General features: G+C 41.7%; 1 protein-coding gene across 1 annotated transcript in view; it reads left to right on the forward strand.

The window, feature by feature from the left end:
* pkib (protein kinase (cAMP-dependent, catalytic) inhibitor beta) overlaps positions 1–20,496 on the forward strand; it is a 42,078-nt gene extending 21,582 nt beyond the window's left edge. Inside the window, exons 2-3 of the mRNA XM_061741209.1 lie at positions 14,784–14,935; positions 18,434–20,496. Of these exons, the coding sequence (XP_061597193.1) occupies positions 14,794–14,935; positions 18,434–18,516 (225 nt within the window). The 5' untranslated portion in view covers positions 14,784–14,793 and the 3' untranslated portion in view covers positions 18,517–20,496. The remainder of the gene's footprint in view (positions 1–14,783; positions 14,936–18,433) is intronic.
* The last annotated feature ends 2,914 nt before the right edge of the window (positions 20,497–23,410 follow it).

Consider the following 23,410-nt stretch of genomic DNA (forward strand, 5'->3'; position numbering starts at 1 on the left):
CGGGGAGAAGAGCAGCGGCTGCATAGCAAAGCGTGTCCGCGGTTCTGCGTTAAATCGACACGTACCCTACGCCGTAGGCTCTGCGTTGGTGTAACACGGAACCATAAATCAGCCTTTAGTCACCTCGTCTTCACACAGGAAGATTGAATTTAATTCTAAACAGGTACACCACGGTTATTTACTCCAATTCCTCATCATTTCACTTCTTATGTTACAAGACAAATGAATCATGTTAACTGTAAAGAAATCACAACACTGAATTTTCACAAATGGCAACTTTATTGTTAAAATATATAAATAAAATGTATGCACTATTGCTGGCTCAAGGAAGGACCGCGCGTCTTCTGAATGTGAACAGCTCCAGGTGCTTGAAAGATCTGAAACCACAGAAGAAAAATGTATTACGGTACTAATAGAGCCCCAAGCCCGGAGCCCCCGGGTTCGGAGCTCCGGAACCCGGGGCTCCTCGACGGTCCGGTCCGTATGCGGCGCCGGGGCTCCGGAGCTAAGCTAAATACTTAGCCCATGCAAAGATCATACAAATAAGATTAAAAAAAAAAAAGGAACTTACCGCTGACTCGTGCGCAGTTGCCGGGTCCGTGCTGTTGGAACTGATCCTTTTATGAGGGTAAATGTCGATGCAAAATCTAATTTTTACTCTCCCTCGCTGTGGAAACAGCCACCGCTTGTAAACAATGGCGGACGCTCAAGCCGACGGAGAGACCTGGTTGTGAGCGTGGTTTCAGCAGAGGAGGCCGAACCTCTGCGCCTCGGGTGACGTCACCCTAGGCGCAGATTTTAATCGGCTCAAAAAAAATCACGTGACACTGGGGGATTCTGTAAGGCGGGGGTCACAGACCTTGCAGAAATTCATGGTATTTTGTCTCCCCTCTGCTGGCAGGGTGAGGGGAGACCACTTTATATATGTTAAAACAAGAAAAAACCTGTTTTTCATAATATGTCCCCTTTAAAGAAAAAAAAAGAAAAAAAAAAAAATATATATATATATATATATATATATACACAGGACTTTCTCAGAAAATTAGCATATTGTGATAAAGTTCTTTATTTTCTGTAATGGGGTCATACATTCTGGATTCATTACAAATCAACTGAAATATTGCAAGCCTTTTATTTTAATATTACTGATTATGGCTTATAGTTTAAGATTAAGATTCCCAGAATATTCAAATTTCAGCTTTAATATAAGCTGTAAGCCATGATCAGCAATATTAAAATAATAAAAGGCTTGCAATATTTCAGCTGATTTGTAATGAATCCAGAATGTATGACATTTTTGTTTTTGTAATTGCATTACAGAAAATCACAATATTCAAATTTTCTGAGACAGTCCTGTGTTTGTATATATTTATATATATATATATATATATATATATATATATATATATATATATATACATATATATATATATATATTTTATCCCGATTTTTTTTTTTCCCCCCGCATTATATCACCCAGTGCTCCTACCTAAGTCAGTCCTGGGCATTGCTCCGTCTACCAACCCCAGGAGGCCCTACACTGAGCTCAAGTCTCCTCCTTACTTGAGGAGTGAGCAGGCCGCTTCTTTTCACCAGACAGGGTGGGGCTCCTCCGGCCGGACGTAGTGCGTGGAAGGATCACGTTATTCCGGGCGCGTAAAAAAAGAGTTCGCGGAGCACAAGGCTCGCCGAGTACCTTCAAGTAGTGCTGAATAGGCAACAAAACTTCAAATTGAATTTGAACTTGTATGTGAATTTATGGGCCGCCGTGCCAATTTTATTACACTACTGTCATTAGTTGAAGTGGATGTCAGATGGTGATTTCAGAGAGATCTGGTGGCTATCCGTGGTGCTGAACTCCTACAAATGTGTTGAATTTGTGTCTGAAATCTATTCGTTTTAGGCTATGTTTTTGTTGTTTTTGTGGTTTGTTGGACTATGTTGTTGTGTAAAGTCAATCCAACCTGTTACAGTACAGTATAAACCTGGTTATGTCTCAGCCAATCAGGGGGCTGGTAGTTAGTATGTAGGGATCCGGATGTGTTGTCATTGCTTACTGTTGTTAAGGATGTTGAAGTAAACGGTTAACAGCAAGTCACTCTCTCTATCTCGTTATTTTAAGAGATTTAAGCTTAGAGTAACGTAACATGGTGTCAGAATGAAACTAAAAGCACCTTGAAAAGGGATGAGCCTCCAAAAGTGAAGTGGTCCGGACGAACGGGAGACGATGTTAGTGCTATTTAACTGGCTCCAGGCTGCAGAGGCCCGGCGCGATCTGACATGTTCCGCTACTGACTGTTGGATAGTTAAAAATAAAACAGCTGTAATTGGGGTGAATAATTATAAGTGAAATATATTTAGTTTTACAGTTTGATACTAAGACTAAGATCAAATTGTACCTGACGTATAGATCTTCCCAAACTGGATGCTAACATTTTTTAGCATATCATTTTGCAGTTACCCATCAATTCAATTCAATTTCATTTTATTCATCAGTTATTACTTTATTGATTGGTAAAATAATTGGGCTCCTATCTTATGGTTTAAAGGTTGTTTTCACTTGAAGCATTTTCTTTTTGGTTTCAGACAAAGATGTATGTTTTCTACTGTGTTCTAGGTGAATTTACTCTGAATAGTAATCTTCATTCTGACACTTTTGTTGTAATTTCACATGTTTTAGCTTTCTTTTGAGACCATGGCAATATATTCACCTCTTCTACTTGTGAAGATACTGTATACTCAAGATATTTTGGGAAAGTCATGTTGGACAGGAGGCAGAAAAAATAGGCCTAGCAATAAATTCACTTCTGATAGATGAAATGTTAGTGATACTAAAAGTTAAGTCATCATGTTGATAACAGGGAAATAATCGATTCTTTGGCTGTAAAGGTTGGGGCAGGTTTCCTTCCTTCTTGTTGCTTTTTTGCTATATTTTAATAGATTTTTTTAATTATTTGTCACCAGACATTTGTATACCAAATTTCTTGAAATAATTTTTCTCTGTATCACATTTGATACATTTTAAATTGGGTTTCACTTATTGCTGTTGCTTAGCACCAATTCTAATTTCCGGAAAGATGATTTCTTGAAATACAGTGATTAAACACGTCTGTGTGAAGAGAAAAAAACAAAAATAATAAAACAGTCTGCTTCCTGGTTGGCTCTCCTCCTCCGATATATAGCTGACTTTATAACAATGGTGCCGTTTCCATGGCAGCTAGAGCATGTTAAGCTGTAGGATAACAGAGCAAATAGAGGGGAAAAGGACAGAGAATAATCACAGGGTAAGAAGGACTAAAAATGGCCAAGGACTTAATCCCAGGCATTATTTATTCATCTGAAACTTCTGGTGTCAGTGCCAGCTGTGTAAACCGAGTTTCTTTTGCAGCTCCTCGTTGGGCGAGCAGGCGCTTTTCTGGCCTCAACCCCCACAGTCTTTCTAGACTGACTAATACTGCGTTTGCAGGAGAGGAGGGGGATGTGTCGTAACACAAAGACACCGTGGATGTCTGTGTTGTATAGGGGTTGTGTTTGCTGAAGAGAAGCTTTTTGGAGAAGCCTCTGGAGTCATCTGTTTGTTGTCCTGTTTCCTCTAAAAGCATGAGGCTACTTAACAGTGCCACATGCATTTGTCAGTGAATGACATCAACAAAGACAGTTGGCTAATGCTTAAATTAAGCGGTTACATTAATGATGCTACAAATGGCCAGAAAATGAGATCCTGTCAGCTTGTATGTTATATTTAGATTATAAAGAAGCTGCAGTTTGTGGCATCACTCTGTGGGAGTTGGACTGATGAGATGCAGGCGAGAGGTCAGCCTCGGGCTCAGGCAGCATCCAGCCTGCTTAGCTCACAGAACCCATCCCCATTGTGTCTTGTTCAGAGGGAAACCCACTTTAACTGATGGAGCTTTTTAAAACCAAGTACCACTGCTTATATTTAGGGATGCCCCGATACCGATACTGCTCTCATATACTCGTACTCGCAAAAATTCTCTGATACCACTTCATTGTTGTTGTAGTTACTGATTAGTGACTCTAGGGGGAGATGTTGAGCTGCCCCGCGGCTCCCCGGGTGAGTGTGCAGCCTGGCGGCGGAGCAGCCGCCGAGCCTGTGAGGTAGGGCTGGGCGATATGGACCAAAAGTCATATCTCGATATTTTCTAGCTAAATGGCGATACTCGATATATATCTCGATATTTTTTCTGTGCCTTAATTGGGGTTTCCCCCAAAGCATTATAGCATAGCATCTCTGTTAGCTTAATTTTTTTCTGAGGCAAACCCTTAAAAAAACAGTCAGTTTTAATACAAAGCCTCGTGCCAAATGTCACACAGGTACCTTTATTAACAGAGGTCTGCACAATATCAAAATGTATAAAACAAATGAAATAAAAATAAACTGCCTGCATATGTAGAATAAAAATGCTTCTTGAATAAAATAAAACAAATATCCCTTTCCTGCATAATAATTAAATTAAAATACACTGTGCAATTAATACAATGTGTAACAGGCAGACTTTTCCACTGAGGTTGACAGTTGTGCAAATAACAAAACATTTGTGCAAATCTCAAATAAAACATTCAAGTCAATTTGTCACAAAATAAGCTATATCAAAATCATAAAAAATAAAAAAAAATGTAAAAAAAAAAAAAATTTTTATTTTTTTTTAAAATCGATATAAACGATATTGTCTCGTACCATATCGTGTTTGAAAATATATCGATATATATTAAAATCTCGATATATCGCCCAGCCCTACTGTGAGGCAACAGTGTAAAGCCTGAATTATGGTTCTGTGTTAAACCAACGCAGAGCATACGCCGTTGCTGTGACGCCATCGTGAACCCTTCGGACTTCTCTGTCACTCCATTTCGCCGCGGTGCAATACTCCCCCAGAGCGCTAGGGGGTTGTGCAATTTTATTTTTTGTCATCTCTAGTTGTTTCTTTGTTTAGCTTCCGTCTTTTCCAGTCACAGTGAACAATGGCGACCGAGAGAGAACCGGAACCGGAAATGCGTTGCTACCAAGCAAACCAATCACAGCCCTCTCGGTCTGCGTTGGGTCCGCGTCGCCTCGACGCGTAGTTACATTTTTTGGGAGGTGCACGTCAGGCTACGGCGTAGGCTACGGAGATCCTCCCGTGTAGCCACGTACCCTACGGCGTAGGTTTAACGCAGAACCATAATTCAGCCTAAAACCATGAAGCATTGATCTACTGCAGAGTACATCCTGACGGCCTCCAGGGGTGCTGTCATTTAAATCAGGTTTGTTGAAGGTTTGTTCTTTTTTACATGAATTGATTTATGGTTTATGGTCACAATACAGTGAGTCAAGAGTTCATAGATGATGAGTTGATGGATTTTCCGAGAGCTGTGGACAAGCTTTAGGCACAAATGGATTGAATAAATGTGGAGCTCCAGTATACCTTTTACTGTTCTCTGACATGTCACAGGCACAATGATTCAGAATATTGACAATTGACTAGAGCTCTCATCTAAATGATTAAAAAGCGTCTGGCATAAGCAGATTCAATAAATTACCCCAAATTGTCAAGTTTATGTTTGTTCTGTCCTACAAGAATGCCAGAGCAGAGCGTTTATTTTGGATGGCGTTGGATGAACGCGTGTCCTCGGTAGTGACAGTAAAGGTGGCAGCAGGCCTCGAGCCACAGAGCTTTGGAAAGAAACCTCCCTCTGCTGTTTATCGGGCTTCACCCAGTAGACACACACCAACACTTATTTAAAGCATGTTCTCCGACAGAAGCAACATTTTTAGATATGTATACTTGCCTGAATCTGTTAGATTTGGTGATTGTTTTCATTTGTACATGCAATGGTCAGAGATGGGCCTAAAGAACAGTTGAGCTGTCTGAAATGACCCCCTGTGTGGTGTAGTAACCACGTGTGTTGTGCTGCCCAACAGGGCGTGTTTCTATTAGCAGAGTTCCAGGTAGATCTTTTGGGGCTCCATCGTTGGCACGTGTCTCTATTACTAGGAACGACCCTGCAAAAGTGGCATTCAGAAACCTTTACAGGGCAAAAACTGTTCCTTTGAGTCTGTCGTGTCCACAGTGACGTGCAGGTACGCAGATGGGAGATCTGACAAGTTTTAACAAATGTTTAACATTTGTTAAAACTTGAGAGTCCAGATAATATCATGAAACCAGGGCTGCCGATTACATTTTTGTATTGCGATTAATCGAAATATTTTCATAGTTAACTAGCAATTTATCCTGATTAATCGCACAAATGCTTTTCAAAATGTTCTGTTTCACCTTAAAAGCATATTTTCAAAATTGCTATAATAGCCTTCACGAGCAAAGAGTTATCCTGAGCTGTTGTATTTATATAATATGTAAGTTTTAAAGCATAGCAATGTGAAACAGATTGCAACTTTTATAGCCAGACATAAAACCTCACTTTACTTTGTCGCCAGATGAAAGGCAAATGACTTCCTGGATAGGTTGTCAGTCCGTCGCATGACTGAACTGAAATAATTTCATTTTACTTCTTAAGGCGTGTTATCCAGATTATATCTCCACACTTTGGTGGTCATTGATCTGGAAGATGATGAATGATTAAAATGCATATGTTGCAAAGTCAAGTCCAACACTGCTTTAAGAATAGCCCAGATTAGTTTCTTTTTTCTTCATAGAGAACTGTGGCATGTGTTGAATCACACTTCTCTAATCTGCCAGGAACTCCTGACAGTAAACGCTCCAATCAGAGCACTTGTAGAACAATAACCTGGTTGTGTAACACACCTGCAGTCTTCCTGACTGAGCTGGCACGGATCTCAGAGGATGTAGGTCAATTTACTCGACAAGATAATCCCATTTAACCTGTTGGTGGATTATACACTAAAATAAACCTGTTCACATTATTGGTCACTGCCAGTTCAATGTATAATCCGGCAGTTTAATCAAAGTTAACAGATGTTGTAATTAGAACGATACTAACTTTTTTTTCCTACTGCCGAAATTAACGCTGACGTTTGAGGATTGCGGCCACTGTAGGACTGTAGGACAGTGTTTTGCACTCTAAATGTAAGCCTAATTAGTTTGCAGTATAAAACCTTCAAGCTGTGCCAGAAATTATTCACAACAGATTGTGTTCCATACTTGGAATAAAGCTTTGACGTGATAGTGAGTTGGTGCATCAGCCACAGTCAACTTTTGCTTATCCAGATTAACAGACAACAGAGGATTTTTATTGATAATCAGTTGCTCCATTTGCTCAGCATGTCAGCCAAGGAGGGCTGAGCCAGGCAGAATCAGACACCTATTGTTTGAATCCTGGCCTGTGATCCAGGACAAAGAGCAGCTTTGACATGTGGGCGTGAGAGAGAAATGCAGAATAATATTCTGGATTCCTTGGACACCTACAATCATACTGTAGCCATGAGTAGCTGGCATTAAGCGGTCAACACGGACAACCGAGCAGGAAAGGATGTGGAGTAATCATATTGAGTGACATGGAAACTGATGCTATTCTACATTTGGTCAATTAGCAGTTTGCATCTCAATGGAATGCAGATTTTAACCCAAATTTCCAGAAAATAGAGACAGGAATGAGCATGTGGTTCCCTCCATGCAAAGACAAAATCAGAGGATCAAAGCAAATAACGTTTTAAGATAAGACGGTGGGGATTGCAGCAGAGAACAAGAAAGATAAAAAAGAGCTGTGTACATAAACGGGTAGACAAACATTTGTGTGGACTAAACACAGTGTGAACCCTGTCTTACACATAATCATTGTACAGCATACTATATGTACACATCATAGGCATGCACATTCATTAGTCATAGCATTGGAATAAATAATACTGCATTGTGAAATATATTACAATAATGCACATAATAATTACACAGATATGAGAGATAAAACCAAAGAGCTGCTATAGATGAATGATCATTAACTCCAGTAAAAGTCAAAACAGGCCAAGAGCACAAGAAGTACAACAGATACCTGATGAAAGCAGTGGTGAGGGAAGTACGGAAGTGTTTATGGATTACTGAGCATCAAAACCAAGATAAAGCAACAAACATCAGATTCAGATTCAGAAAAACTTTATTTATCCCCGAGGGGCAATTGCAAGAACAACTGAGCAGCAAGACTTTGAAAGTACTAAATAGAATAATAGAATAAAACAAAAGCAGATAAATGAGGCATGTTTCGTAGGTCCCAGGACCAGCATCAGGAAGATAGCCCCCAGCGATTAACTGCTGAACTGCTGGGTGAAGGTCTGCAGCAGCATCCCATAAGGAGGAAGAAGAGATGGCGGAGAAACCATTATGGGAAGCCGCCATGTATGAGAGACAGACGACGTGGCTGACAAAAAGAAATCAGAAGCTGGAAATGGCTGGTCTGAAGACAGAATGGAGGTATTAATCATGAAAACACAAGGACAGGCCTTGAGCAGAGAGTGATAGAGGCCAGGATCACACCAGACCAGACCCCAGCTGCAGACTGTGCAAAGATGCCCCAGAGATAATCCAGCATATAATAACGGGATGCAAGTAGGCCTGTCCCCTTGAAGTCGTATTTTTAGGGAGGGGGGGGGGCAGGTTTAAACATGGTGAGTAAGAAATCAAAAGTTTGGAAACATTTCGAAGTTAAAATGCTTAAAACAATGTTCATATTACTGTTGCATGCACTGTATGTTCACATGGTTTAAACAGCACTTGGGAAAAGAGCCAAATTGATACGGGGGGGGGGGGGGGGTACTTAAAAAAAACAGCCGTTGACGCGTCTGTATTAAACTCCCCGACTTGAGTCGACCAGCTAAATCCTGCGTCGGGGACAGCCCTAGATGCAAGATGCTGGCAGGTAAAGCATACATGGAACGGCACAACCAAATGGCAGTTATAGAGGGTCTGCATTGATGTCACTTTCCCACTGGAAACGCCCCCTTACTCGCACTGAGTGGCAAAAACAGCTGCAACTAGTGGAGAAGACGGGATAACAGCCGATTATCAGCTTAAATTAAAGGCAGTTGGACTTGACAGTGACCCGTACAGTTACCCCAAGAACCAGAGGTCCATAGACATTAATATTTGGCCACAAATCCAGTTTCCTAATATTTATATGTACTTCATTTCAACGCCGAGGAAATACACGAAGCAAAGCTTGAAGGCTTACAAAAGTCTTGACACTTGGTCCTACTTCAAGGCAGAATTTGTTGGCAAAATTAAAGTGATGAGGACACCGAACTTTATGATTTGACCGTTTAACGTTAGCTACCCAAAAATCCAACATTACCTGATACAAAATGGGAACCGCAAATCCAGGTTTGCCTGGAATCCAGTTGTTTCTGTGAATTGCAGTGATCCATTTGTCTCTCTTAAAGGAGCTTGAGGCCGGATTGTGGCAGGATTTATGAAAAAAATCTGTATACATTTCAAGTTTTCTAGTAATAATGTCAGATGAAGCGTTCCAAACCCAAAAGAATGAGCCCTCTAGTGTATCTCTTCTTTGCCTTGAACAGGCTGTGTGCTGCAAAATGTGCTGCAATTCGGTCCCGAATTTCCCGCGCTGGGCTGCGGATGTGACGTCAAATGATGCTGCATGCACGTTCTCCCCGTTCTCCCGTGCCGGCTTCGCTGTTGGCTGCAGTACCCCCAACGGCCGTCGTGGTGAAGGGTGGCGCTAGAGATTCTCATTTCTTAAAAGGAGCCTCAAGCTCCTTTAAGCTTATTTGTCAGCAGTCTGTAAAACGATAACTCCAATTTCTTGCTAAATCTATGAGTAAAGTCGATCGCACAACAGCTCTTTCCCATTTAAGATGTTTTCCCGTTGCTCAAACTGAACGTTTACGCTGCCACTCAGTCTTTCTGCCACTCAGTGGACGTAACCCGCTGTGAAGTCGCATCTGTGACATCATGCGCATTCCCTCTATAGTGCACAGAAACACCTGCCCTGCATATGGGCTGGAAGTCCCGATCCCAGGACCAACATCAGAGATCTGTGCCAGAAGAATGTAGTCCTAGGACCAGCAAAAATACTGCACAGAACCCTCAACCTTTCAGGACTTGTAGAGGTCTTGAGCTTGCAGAAGGGCAACCGGGCACACCGGAATGTGCGAGTGTGGAGTTACTACCTTATGCATATATGGCAGAAAGCTTTGAGGTGTCTTACAGCTTATTATCCTGCTGCATAATGAATCCATCTGTACAAAGATATAAATCAAATGGTGCAGCGTTACTTGAGAATAGAGTGCTGCTTCCATGCAGCCATGATTTAACACCGAGAAGGACTCTCTTAACTTGAATTCTAGCACTTTTAATTATTTCTGAGGCCACATCGTCAGTAACTAAGCAGTGAAAGAAAATTGGAAGTTGAATTAGAGAACGAGCCTCTGAGCCAATCAAATCCATCTGAAATCTGAATCCTGCTCCAGCCGAAGGATTAAACTCATTCAACTCTGACCTTTTCCTCAAAGGACTTTAATTGGTCAGTGCTGCTAATCTGCTGCGATTTCTGCTCTGCCAACATAAAAATAGGCTTGAACATAAAATATATTATTTCAGAATACAACTCTAAATCAGTAAAATTTAGCATGGTATAGTAAAAGCTTGATTTTTTTTATTTTTTTTAGGCAGTGATTCTTACATTCTTACTATTATTTCTTTGCAGACAATATAAACCTATAAACTATGAGAAAATTATTGCATTTTTTAAATAAAACAGATTTCAAAAAACGTTTGTTAGTATTCCAGATGTGCTTCAGACCGAAGGGGCTCTCCAGACTATAAGCAATCATTTACAAGTCCAAACCTACTAAAACTACTGCTGCTGCAGCTATCTTAAGATCATGTTATAACTGCGTGACACCATTTAGCCCTCACTTAATCAGTGCAACATTGATCACTGTCATATAGCATGTTCATCATGTGAAAGAGAGCTAACTAAAGCGTTAGTGATGCATGACCCGACTCATGTGGTTAAGAATATGACAACACTATCTGCAAAAAAAAACAATGAAAATCCAGTTGCTTATTGTAAAACACAAAAGCCACATCGTTTTATTAGTTTCATTTTTCTTCAAATAATAATCCTTCTTCCCTGTTGTCACAATGTCAGCATGTGATTAAAGAAAGGACTTGGTGAAAAATATTAATGCTAATGGAGTCATGAGCTCATCTTTTTTAGGTTGCACATCGCAGATGTTTTGGTTTTTTTATGCTCCCAGGTGTATGAGGTCATTGTTTTAAGACACATGGTCTTGCATGTCATTCCTTTGTTGAAAAGGATCAACTGGAAATAATGGTTTTACTGCACAGAATGGTATGGTTATTTTAAAACCAGACAACGAAGCAAAAGGATACCGCTAAGAGAAAATGTGATAATGGGAGAAAATATTTGACTCCAACATGCTTACCTGCTAGCTGTGCTTTTTCTGTAGTGTTTCCATGGCAACAGTGATAGGCTGTATCTGTGTGTGTGTGTGTGTGTGTGTGTGCCTGGATGTGCGCTGGTGTGAGTGTGTGAGGAGGGATGTAATTCTCCTTGTCACCAGAGCAGCCTCGAGCTGGTTCTCCAGCTGCCGGTTGCCATGAGACCAGACAGACACATCCTCCTCTTCAATGATAAATCATTTCTCTAGATGCTCGAGTCGCTTTACAGTTTATGTACATTTTGTTTTCTGAGAAATGTCAACATAAGTTTCACTGTTAGACCTTGAAAGATACAAAACATGGTGATGTCATTAAATTGAGTATAAAATGAGATATCAGCTCAGAGAAGAGTAACAGGCTCATTAGTTAATCTTAAATGTACTTGGACTGGAACTTGGTTACTGTCCTCTTGGCTTACAGGGGTTCCCCACTTATATCACATGTCTAGAGAAGGAAAGCAGAAAGATTAACTTGATGATGACAGAAGTACGACTTCAAACCTTGGTTGTTCTTGATTAGGGAACAACGTTGTATCTTTATCTGTGAAAGAGGCCTGCTATTTCCTGTTCCTTAAAGTGGCAATTTTGTGCTAATGTCCTGACATCTTATTTTAATCTTTGGTAACTCTGGACTGGTCTTGCATCCAGCTTAAATCTTAACAACACTTACAAGTAGAGACTTCAGAAAACGAGAGGTTTCAGTCATGGTGAGCATCAGATTACTTATTTACTGCCGTTTTCTGTATCATCTAGGGTACGTCCACATTACCGTTGCTCCTTTCCTTCTGGGAGGCCATGACTTTGGTCGTTCTCCAACATGAGTGTCAACGGTTTGATCCCCATTCCCTCCGAAGCCCGCATTGCCCCAGATCCGTTCCTGAAGGAATATTATATTGTCTAAGCTCTGTAGTATGAGTGTCTTTGTGTAAATGGGTAATGGCTGCGATGCTTCATGGAGTGTTAAGGCTGAATTATGGTTCTGCGTTAAACCTACGCCGTGGGGTACACGCCTACGCGGAAGTCTCTCCGTAGCCTACGCCGTAGCCTGACGTGCACCTCTCAAAAAATTTAACTACGCGTCGAGGCGACGCAGACCCAACGCAGACCGAGAGGACTGTGATTGGTTTGCTTGGTAGCAACGCTTTTCCGTTTCCGGTTCGTGAAGCAGTAACTTTCAGCACTCTTTTCTTCGTGTCTGTGTGATTTTATAATTTTTTTGGGGTTGTTTTGTTTTTTTGCACAGTAGTTGTCCTTATCTCTTTGATTCACTGTGACCGGAAAAGCCGGAAGCTAAACAAAGCATCAACTAGCACTCTGGGGGGGTATTGCACCGCGGCGAAATGGAGTGACGGTCCGAAGGGTTCACGACGGCGTCACGGCAACGGCGTAGGCTCTGCGTTGGTTTAACGCAGAACCATAAATCAGGCTTTAGTGTCAGGTCACCTCCAAACCAGCCACAATCGGTTCTGAACTATGGAAGTTGTCCACTGGAGGATCTGCATCAACAAATATGTGCTGCGTAGGGCTGTGTGATATGACCTCAAATCAATATCACGATAAATTGGGCAGTTTTACCTCGATAATGAGAAATGCACGATAAACGCAATGGTATGGTACCTTTTGTCGCTACTTTCATGAGGTGTTTAAACCCTGTGCGCGGAATGTCTCCCTCCCAGTGTCCAATCGACCTTCTTCAGAAGGAACAAATTTGACGATATCAAATAGACTGTTTTATTTATTCTATAACAAAGAACAACACTGTAGTGGCTATTGTCTATTCACAATGTTCATGATATATTGAATAATTTGTCTTGGTGCTGTATTCATTATTATGGGCATGGCAAGTGGTGGCATAAACCATATTGCAATTGTCCAAAACAGCCCAAAGGGCAATGTTGCTAGCATTTTGCTAACAAGCTAAAGTCGCTAAAATCCCACTGAGGATGAAGCTGTACAAGACTATCTGAATCCGAGACGTCACAAAAACCTGCGACTCAAAATGACTCAGTGATTATCTCATACAAGCAGCGTTTTAGTTTTTAGCCTAGTGTCCCTATCTTTGTGTTTTAGAGTTTTTAGTGTTTTAATTGTTTTTATTGCTTGCTTTGAGCCAGTGGCAACGAAATTTCATTCCACTTGTACTTGGACTTTTGGTATGACAAAGTGAACCTTGAATATAGTTTCTGAGATGGGACTTAAACGCTCAAATACATTTACTCCAGGTCTTCTCAAGCTGATTCATTTAATTCAGTTTAGTGAAAACAGAATTATATGGGTACCAACCAGGCAAAAATTAATGACAACACTTTAAAAAAAAAAAAGCATTTATGGAGGACATAAGTAGGAAACTGAATCTTAGGGTGCTTTCACACCTGTCCCGTTTGGAGCAGTTGTTCCGGAAAAGGGAGCATTTCCCCCTAAAGATCGGATATTTGGTATATGTGAACACAGCAATCGCACTCGGATGCGGCACAAAACAAGCAAGCCAAGATCCTAGGAGAGGTGGTCTCGGCTCGATTCCATTCGAGAGCTGGAGCGGTTCGTTTTTTTTTTATTTGGAGTGAGAACATAATCCACACAGCAACCGACACAACTCCATTCATGTATATGTGCGACCGCGGTGCAAGGAGAAGAGTCGGTGCAGCCCCCACCACCTTCTCTCCTATTGGACGTGCCGAGATGTCATCCCAGCGCGGCACGGTGAAATTAAAAAATGTTCAATTCGGGCAGGGTTTGCGCCTCTCGCCGGCCGGTAGCACATAAATGAATGGGAAAGCCGTCGGCAGGCTGCGCTTTTCGCCCTCTCTGTGAAAGGGGCTTGTTATTTTTCCCGGGGTACGGAAGAGGAAACTCCTTCCGCGTTCATTTCTGACCAGTGAGAGAACAGTTGGTTCACACATGGCATTTGTTAACAGCTTTGAACCGCTACAGACGGTTGCTGTATCGATTTAGCCCCTGAATCGCAACAAAACAAACGGGCCACAGGTGTGAAAGCACCCTTAAACATTTTGTGTTAAAGGGGGAGTTTTATGTCCAAAAACAGCAATTCTTTGCTGGGCTTGTTTCTTGGGCTCCTGGACTTCTTTACATGGAGATCCAGACTTTAGAAAGCGCTCTGTCATTAATCAGTAAAGAAAACAAACCATCAATACTGAGACACATTCATGTCACAGCTCATGACTTCAGTTTACTTTGAAGTTTCTGTTGCCTCCATTTTTAATTTAGTTTGCTTTTTTTTCCAACTGCAGCACTGTGTTTTAATCTTATTTACATGCTTTGATGTTATTATGAACCAAGGAAGACTGACTACCACAATTCACTTTCTATGTTGTTGTGCATCAGGCCAAGGTTGTAGTTTTGAACGCCATCCCTTTTTTCCCTCATAAAGTGGCCCAGAGATGACGGAAGTGGAGCCGGTGCTGGACTTTGCCACCTCCGGCCGCTCCGGGAGGAGAAACGCTCTGCCTGACATCCTGGGGTCTCCAGCAGGAATGAACCCCGGTGACCTGCCGCTGAAGCTCGGTGAGCTGACGCTCGAAGGTAAACTTTTTCAACTCGATCAACACAAAGGAATTTGTAACTGGCTTAGATAATTCATTTATCGAAGTGCAAATCTTGATTTATTATGGGGTGTGACAAGATGTTGTGTCACGAGATCTCATGAAATACATCTTTTTTTGACTTGTTGCGTGAAAAACTGTGTCAGGAATCGGCCTGTAGGAGGAACAGATGGCCCTCGCTACAGCCTGTACAGGAACAGCCCATCAGTGTCGCCTATAACTTAACCACTTCAGAATCAGAATCAGAATCAGAAAAGGGTTTATTGCCAAGTTTTCACATGAGGAATTTGTTATGGGGATTGGTGCAACACAATACAAATATAAAAACAAATATATAAGAGATAAAATAAAATGAAATGTATAAACAATAAAAAGTATAAACAGTAAAATAAAATAAAATGTAGACCGGAAATGTACAAAATGCACTTTACGCCATTTTCAGCACCACTGAATAAGTAAGGGATAATGCCCGACGAGGTGTCCATTAACATAAATATATGGACGACACGGGGGCGTGAACCGTCCCATAAGGTCCTTATGCAATGGACACAGTGTTGACTTCTCCAGTAACTAGGACGGACCTGAGATATGACTTAGCAACGGGAGATATTCTAGTCTGCTCAGCTCCGCTCGGCTATTTTCTTCTCTCTCCTCTTCTGCATCCCATTAATCAAAATTGTTAAATTCACCAAATAAATTAAAATAAATTACAAAATCACTCATGTCGCCGTCCTGCGGTAGCCGGCTCTTCTTCTCTGAATCTCCGTTGCCGTGGTTACCACCTGGCAGTTGATCCAGCGCAATGATATTAAAGATATCAGGCAATTTAACCAACGTTTTTCTAGGTGTAGATTATCACTTTTAATGTACACCTGCCAGCCAATCAGAATCGAGTATTCACACAGACTGTGGTATAATGATTGTTAACATATAATTACTTTAATTATTATAGTCATTATTCAGTGGTGCTGCATATATAGTCAGGATCCAGCAAGGTTGGAATTGGGACAAAAAATTGACAAAAGAAAGTTCATTTGTGGTTTTAAACATTTTCGGGTGTTTTTTTTACTTCCCCCGTTTCCCATTTATATCTCTTTATACATCATCCATTACACGGACATACAAACTGTAAATTATGCAAATTAGATGATGGGGTAAATTAGCAACTTTTTGGATGGCCAATAGCTACTTTTCTTTCTGAGGAGTTCAGTGTTACAGCCAACGCAACATCTGTGTCCGATAAGACCGACATAGATGTCCTCACCTTTAAACATTTCACTTGTTTGTGTGGCAGCGTTTTAGACATGTGGTGGACATAAAAAATGGTGGAGACAGATATAATGTCTTACCAGGGCCTCAACTGCTGCCTGAAAATGTAAACAGTTCAAATTTAATTTAATGAACAATTCTGGCATGAAAACAAGCTCCAGTAGGCCATGAAGGCCACAAACCACTTGAGAATTGGCTTTAACTGACCTTTTTAAAGCCAGAACCATCCAGCCTTTCATGAACATGAATCTACCAGAGGTCTGGCAACCGGTCCTGCCCAAGAATAATTTTTCCATTCTACTGAATAAAACGTGACACAGTAATTTATTTCAACCTGTTCCTCTCACGCAGACGAGTCTCAAATTTCAGAGACTCTTCAATAGAAACTCAGCAAAAGGTCCTTTTTTACCTTTTAAAGGGGACACAAGATATTACAAATATATACACAGCATAAACTTGGGTGTCTGAAGTGAAATTCTGAGATTGGCACAACTTTTTTTAGGACCATCAAAATCTGAAAACGTGTCATTCAGATTTGCTGGGTGCTGTGACATAATAGAGAGTAATCCAGTCTCCATATCTTTATGTTCACCCAGCTTTACAGTACATCAGCTTGCACCACTGAAATAAGAGGAGGAAAGCTGTAATACCAATATGGAACAAAGGAGGAGATGTGGAGTTAGTTTGTTGGCCCCACCCAGTGGCGAAACAACTCAGCACCGGGCCCCGATGCAAGATCATTAAACCGGGCCCTGCCCATCACAATGCAAAACAGACACGCTGTGATTGACGCAATCTCACAGCCGATGCATCACCATTTAAATGACAACGGGCACTACTGACAGCTTTAACCCTTAACACAACCACAGCGCAGATAGATAGCCTATGTTTAAAAAAAAATCCACATCAATAACACAAGCACATTGCAATTTGGTGACACGGCAGAACACCACATAAAAACAATCATAGCGCATAAACACAACAAAAAGCACATATAACCAACAGCATAACGCACACAGTGCGCCGGTGTGGGACAGAACACCGGCAGTGCCAACAGCTGAGAATAAACCCACACAGCGCACAGATTGAAATTTGGTGGCACGGCGGCACACCACAAATAAAAACATCATAAACACGCATAAACACAAACAAACTAGTGATACACTATCACTATAACAAATATTAATAATAATGGGTCATTACTTACAATTACAGTTTGACTTTCCGGGCCTTCCGCTGGGCAAAGTCATTAATTAATTCCTGACAACAGTTCAACTCTCAAGCCTGAGAGTACGGCGCGCGTCGCCGCGTACCCTACGCCGTAATCTGCGTTGGTGTAACGCCGAACCATAAATCAGCCTTAACTCCTTTCCTCTCCTCACTCGCCAACTCTTCCTCTACGCAAATATGGGTTACACATGCGCACTACACCGGCAGCCTCCGAGATCATCTATAAATTTAAATTTTTATTTAAACAAGATATATCTTTATAACCAGCCCATAACATTGATGTAAACACAAAAAAAAAAAAAGTCCAAGCCCGCACGTCCCCAGGTCCTGCGCGTGCGGGCCCTGGACACGTGCGGGCCCATATGCAGTCGCATTGTCTGCATATATGGTAGTTTCGCCACTGGCCCCACCCCATAACAGAGCAGTAATGACATGGTCTAAAGGCTGAATTATGGTTCTGCGTAAAATCAACGCAGAGCCTACGCTGTAGGCTACGCAGCTACGCAGGAGTCTCTCCGTAGCCTACGCCGTAGCCTGACGTGCACCTCCCAAAAAATGTAACTACGCGTCGAGGCGACGCAGACCCAACGCAGACCGAGAGGACTGTGATTGGTTGGCTTGGTAGCAACGCATTTCCGGTTCCGGTTTCTCTCTTGGTCGCCATTGTTCACTGTGACCGGAAAAGAATCAACTAGAGACGACGATAAAAATAAAGTTATTGTAATTCAGCAACATTTGAGGGTTTTCGAGCATGAATCGCCTTTTCTTTTCTCCGGAAAAGAACGCAACCCCCTAGCGCTCTGGGGGGGTATTGCACCGCGGCGAAATGGAGTGACAGAGAAGTCTGAAGGGTTCACCACGGCGTCACGGCAACGGCGTAGGCTCTGCGTTGGTGTAACGCAGAACCATAAATCGGGTTTAAGATGGAGCTGTGTTGTGCTTTTAATACTTGGCAAGTTAATTCTTCTTGTTTGCACAGATGGTCCAGGAGGAGCTCAGTCTCCCACAGCAGGGGAGCCTCCTGCACCGCCGGAGGGCTCAGAGGGGAAGGAGGGCTCGTAGGGACTCGTTTCATTTCCCTCCCCAGAGCCTTGCAGAGAAACCTGAGAGACGGGATGAAGGAACGAGACGGAGTGCTGATCTGTGCAGAGCCAGCAGCTCAGCCACGGAGGGAGAGTGACGGAGCGACTCCTGATGGACTGGAGCCACCAGCTCAGGACGGTTTCACTCTTTGCACCATCTGAAAAGATTTCGACGTCCCTTTGATCAGAATCTGCGAGCGTGCATCTGCGTACGGGTGACCTGCACGGTCACTGTGGCCACGACAGACTCAAAGGGACTGAGACAGAATGTACACTGCTATTTTTGTATGATTTATTTAAAACTAAAGAAAAAACCGTCACTGCTGGGTCAAACTGTAATTTACACTTTTCTGTCATTTCCTGCTCCTTTACGATCTGTAATGATGTGCGTTATTTTACTATGACAGTAGAAGGAGTTTGACAACACCTTGTAGTGGCTTACAGCTTTTTCTGCTGGATGACGAAAGGAAGTTCTGAAATCTTTGTGCTGTGTTTTTGCTTTCCCACTAATCGTCTGTTATCCCCTGTATGTATTAGAGTGTGTCTACACTGCAGGTGTACAGTTTATACCCTTCATAACCAGACTGTTCGATGACCAGGGATTCAGTGCTTTTTTTTTAGGTGTCCACATGGTACAGCACAACAACATGGAATCCATCAACTTGGACTCCATACCTTGAGACATTCTTCCAGAGAGAAGTGTCCCACTGCCAGCATAGCCACACGGATTCATTCAAATACAGAGGGACTTCAACATTTCCCCTTTTTATTTTTTGCTGAAACTCTGTTTTCCAAAGTTCTGAAGATGTGCCTGTCGGCAGTTTTCAGCTGAGAGCAGTTGTTGGCTAGAAAGCACTAATGATGTTTCCTCAGATTCACCAGGAGGTGTTGCTATCACTGCTTGAACTGTAAATGCAAGATGAAAATATCATTATTCTACTATCTGACTGGAGAAATACTGTTTTGCATCCTTTTTTTCCCCATTTGTGGTGACGCCCACACATGCCCCACCTCTGACTACACGACCAAGCATTAAACTTCACCACCACCAACACGCCGTGTGTTTGACGTGCTGTTAACGGCGCCATTCTCGCCTTCTGCCCATCCACCCGGAAAACAGTCTGTTCACTCATAAACAGATCAGCTGAGCTGTGAATAGGCTGCAGGACGGAGTGTCAGACCAGCCAGAGAGAGCACTGTTGCCCAGCTTTTTGCTCCCTGCTACTGTATGTATATATATATATATACATGTATATACTGTACTGTAGTAAAACTGTTTGTCATACATGCCACCTGTATGGTTGCCAGACTATATTTGCATAATGTACCCAAAAAAAGAAATAATTTACTGTAAGTGTCTCTATTTGAAGATGTGTTGGTGGTGGCTGTGTCTTTTTAATATGGTTGTATTTCACAAATGCAACAAGCAAAGTTTTCATGGCCTCTCTGAGGCCATTTGATTTAAATCAGGAGTGTATTTTGTAGTGTCCTGATCTCTCAAGTAACATTTTACTTAGCTGCTCTGAATCCTTTATGTTGATTCTATCTGGTGGTGAAATTTGTCATATTAAACCCCCAAGCTTTACAGATTCCACCGTGTGTTGACGAGTTTTGCTTTATTGGAAGGTACTGTACATGGTGAACAAAATCTCATTCATCTTTCACAAGATTTAGATTAAAAATAAAGCTTTATACAAACTAGGGATGCCCCGATACCGATACTGGTATCGGGGCTGATACTGCTCTCATATACTCGTACTCGCAAACATTTTCCGATACCACGCGCCGATACCACTTCATTGTTGTTGTAGTTACTGGTTAGCGACAATTAATGCAAGCGGGATGTCAGCAGTGTGGACATATTTCAAAATAAGGGATGACAACAGAAGCAATGAAGACTGCGGGCTGTCGGTGCGGAGTGTGGCCGCGGGGGCTGCGCGCTCCCAGCGCGACCGGGCCGCAGAGGAAAGCCCAGCCGGCTGAGTTTTGTTTAAAATAGTTATGCTATTCATTTCATTTATTTTTATTGAATTTATCTGTTGCAAATAAAACCTGTCTTCCAATTCATCGCATTTTTAGCCTAGCTAGTTATTTTTGTGGTAGAAGTATCGTTCGTATTGGTACTTGGTATCGGCAGGTACACAAATTAAAATACTCGTACTCTGTGTGAAAAAAATGGTATGGGGCATCCCTAATACAAAAACTACCAGGGGTCTGGATACCAGTCCGGCTGAGGAAGAAACATCTCGGTAGCAAGCTAGCTAGCATCATTATGGCTGGTCGCTTAAATGTGCTCAAATTCCAAGATTCCAAGTTTAGACTAGAGGACACAGCACTGAGTAGCTGCACTTGCACTATCTCTATGGAAAACTTACGGGGGACACTATAGGGGGTTTGTCCCGTTCTTTTTAGACAGTAGATGGTTGCTGCAGTGCTCCTGTGGGAATCCACACAGTCTCACTCATATTTAATTTATTTAAAGCAGCAAATGTACAGTGTAGTTTTTTTTTACTGCTGTAAACATGCCTGGGTTTATAAAAAGAATTGGTAAAGCAAAAAATACTACAGGGGAGAGTTTAGTCATGATTTGGTTAAAGTGGTACCTATTTGCAAATTGAGCACATTTGTTCCAGTCATTTGATTATTTTAAAGTTTTTAATTGGTACTTTTTTTATCTAACATCTTCTGGAGTGTAGGAGCTTAAAAAGAGCTCATGAATGCATAAGGCCAGACATGAACTCCATCCTGTTACGTAACGCAGCGCTTCCTCTGGACGTCCAGCAGATGGCGACATCCGACAGTTATCGTTTACCACATAACGTCTGCACGGATGGAACAAGTTCTTTGTTATGTCTACCATGGAGAAAATGGCTGAAAGGCAGTTTTTGCAATCATCTTTGAAAAGGCTTCATGCATCCCAGAAACATGAAGCACAAATCTGTGATAATTTCTGGTTTTGACTTTCCTGAACACATTTTTCATCCTTTATCTCACTGAAGACTGACAGACCCAGCGTTGGTTCGATGCTCGTCTGGACAGGGGGAGGGGTCAACAACATGTTTTACTTTTTTTCTTTGTTTTGTTGATGCTGCTGCCCACCGATGGAGGTGGATCATGTTGTGTGTATGTGTATTTGTACGTAGAGATGCTGACACACTGATGAGACTGTCTGGATGTCTCCCAGCATCCCTGCTGACAGGAGCTGGGAGTGTACACACATGTGGAACACCCAAGGGCATCCTGCCCTTCTGCAGACAACAGAGAGAAGAACAGAAACACGTGAAAATGTCAGACATCATAATAGTGTTGCTAACGCTGTAGTCGACAGCGGATCTCAGTGACATTATTTGCTAAACACGCAACAAATTTTCAACTGCAATCGGTATGATAACGGATCATTTAATGAAGCAAAAATGTGGATCCACTTGTCTTGCTTAAACATCCTCTTTTGTCTCCACATCCATTGTCAGACATCCTCGTCCATACTGTCTTACCCAGACTGCTGCCACGTCTTGTGTTGCTACGGCAACCTAGTCTTGAGAGAATCTCGGACGTTATTGCATTATGTGCAACACATGCTCCTTTTTTAGCTTGATGAAAGGATGTGAGTTTATCTGAATATTTTGAGGACAGGTGGCATTTGTGTTAAAGTGCATGCAAGTTTTATGTATCAGGGAATAACAATGATAATGAAAATGGTCATAAATTGAAGACCCACAAAGACCCAGATATACATACTGTATATAAGAAATATATGTCAAGATGCAGAAACAGGTCCTGCTAGTCAAATATGTTTAATTATTGATCATTTCTAGCATTTTCACATCTCAGACACAAAGATTGGGAACATCCTCTCCCAGAGTTATGCGGAAAAATTAATTTGCACGTTTGTATCTTCTAGACTAGATTACTGTAATGTGTTATTAGCAGGATGTCCAGGTAATTCTCTGAATATCCTCCAGATGATACAAACTGCAGCAGCGCGAGTGCTGACAGGAATCAACAAGAGAGTGCACATCTCTCCAGTGTTAGCCTCACTCCATTAATTTCCCATAAAAATGTACAATCCAATTAAACATTTTATTACTTGCATATAAAGTATTAAATGACCAAACTCCGGGTTACCTACCAGACCTGATAGTACCTCATGTTCCTAACAGAGCTCTCTGTTCTCAGAGTGCAGGTTTACTCGTAGTTCCTAGAGTATCCAAATATATATATATATATATATATATATATATATATATATATATATATATATATATATATATATATATATATATGTGTCTTCTGCTATCAGGAACCGTTACTATGGAACCAACTTCCAATCTGGGTTAAAGAGGCTGACACCACCTCCACCTTTTAAAACCAAACTTAAACCTTTCTGTTTAGTAAAGTTAGTGTAAACTCTAGTGCTCAATCCCCAGTTACTAATTAGAGTCCCGTGCAGGGCTCTATTTTGGAGTTCAAAGTAAATGGAACGTGACACTGACGACACTGACGACACTGACGACGTGTACATGTGACTACGGAATTGGAAAAAACAGTACATTACAACTGTTAAACATGGTTTACCAGGAGAAAGTGTCTCCTCTTTAAAAAGAACATGGGAGCACAGGCTTGGCTTGAGAAACTGGAACAATGTTTTTGGAGAAACAAGACCTAAGTGGAAAGATTTGTACTCATACCAGCAGTAACATGTTTGTTGAATACCCAAAAGAGTGCGTCAACACAGGCATGTGACACCACCAGTTAAACATGGTAGAGGAGGAGGGATGATGTGGTGTTGCTTTGCAGCCTTGCAGTTAGTTGGTGTTTAAAATATTCACTTCCATCTAGCGTATGATATCCATAAACATTAACAACACAGCAGG

This window comes from Cololabis saira, chromosome 15, assembly GCF_033807715.1.
Source record: "Cololabis saira isolate AMF1-May2022 chromosome 15, fColSai1.1, whole genome shotgun sequence".
Taxonomy (NCBI): domain Eukaryota; kingdom Metazoa; phylum Chordata; class Actinopteri; order Beloniformes; family Belonidae; genus Cololabis; species Cololabis saira.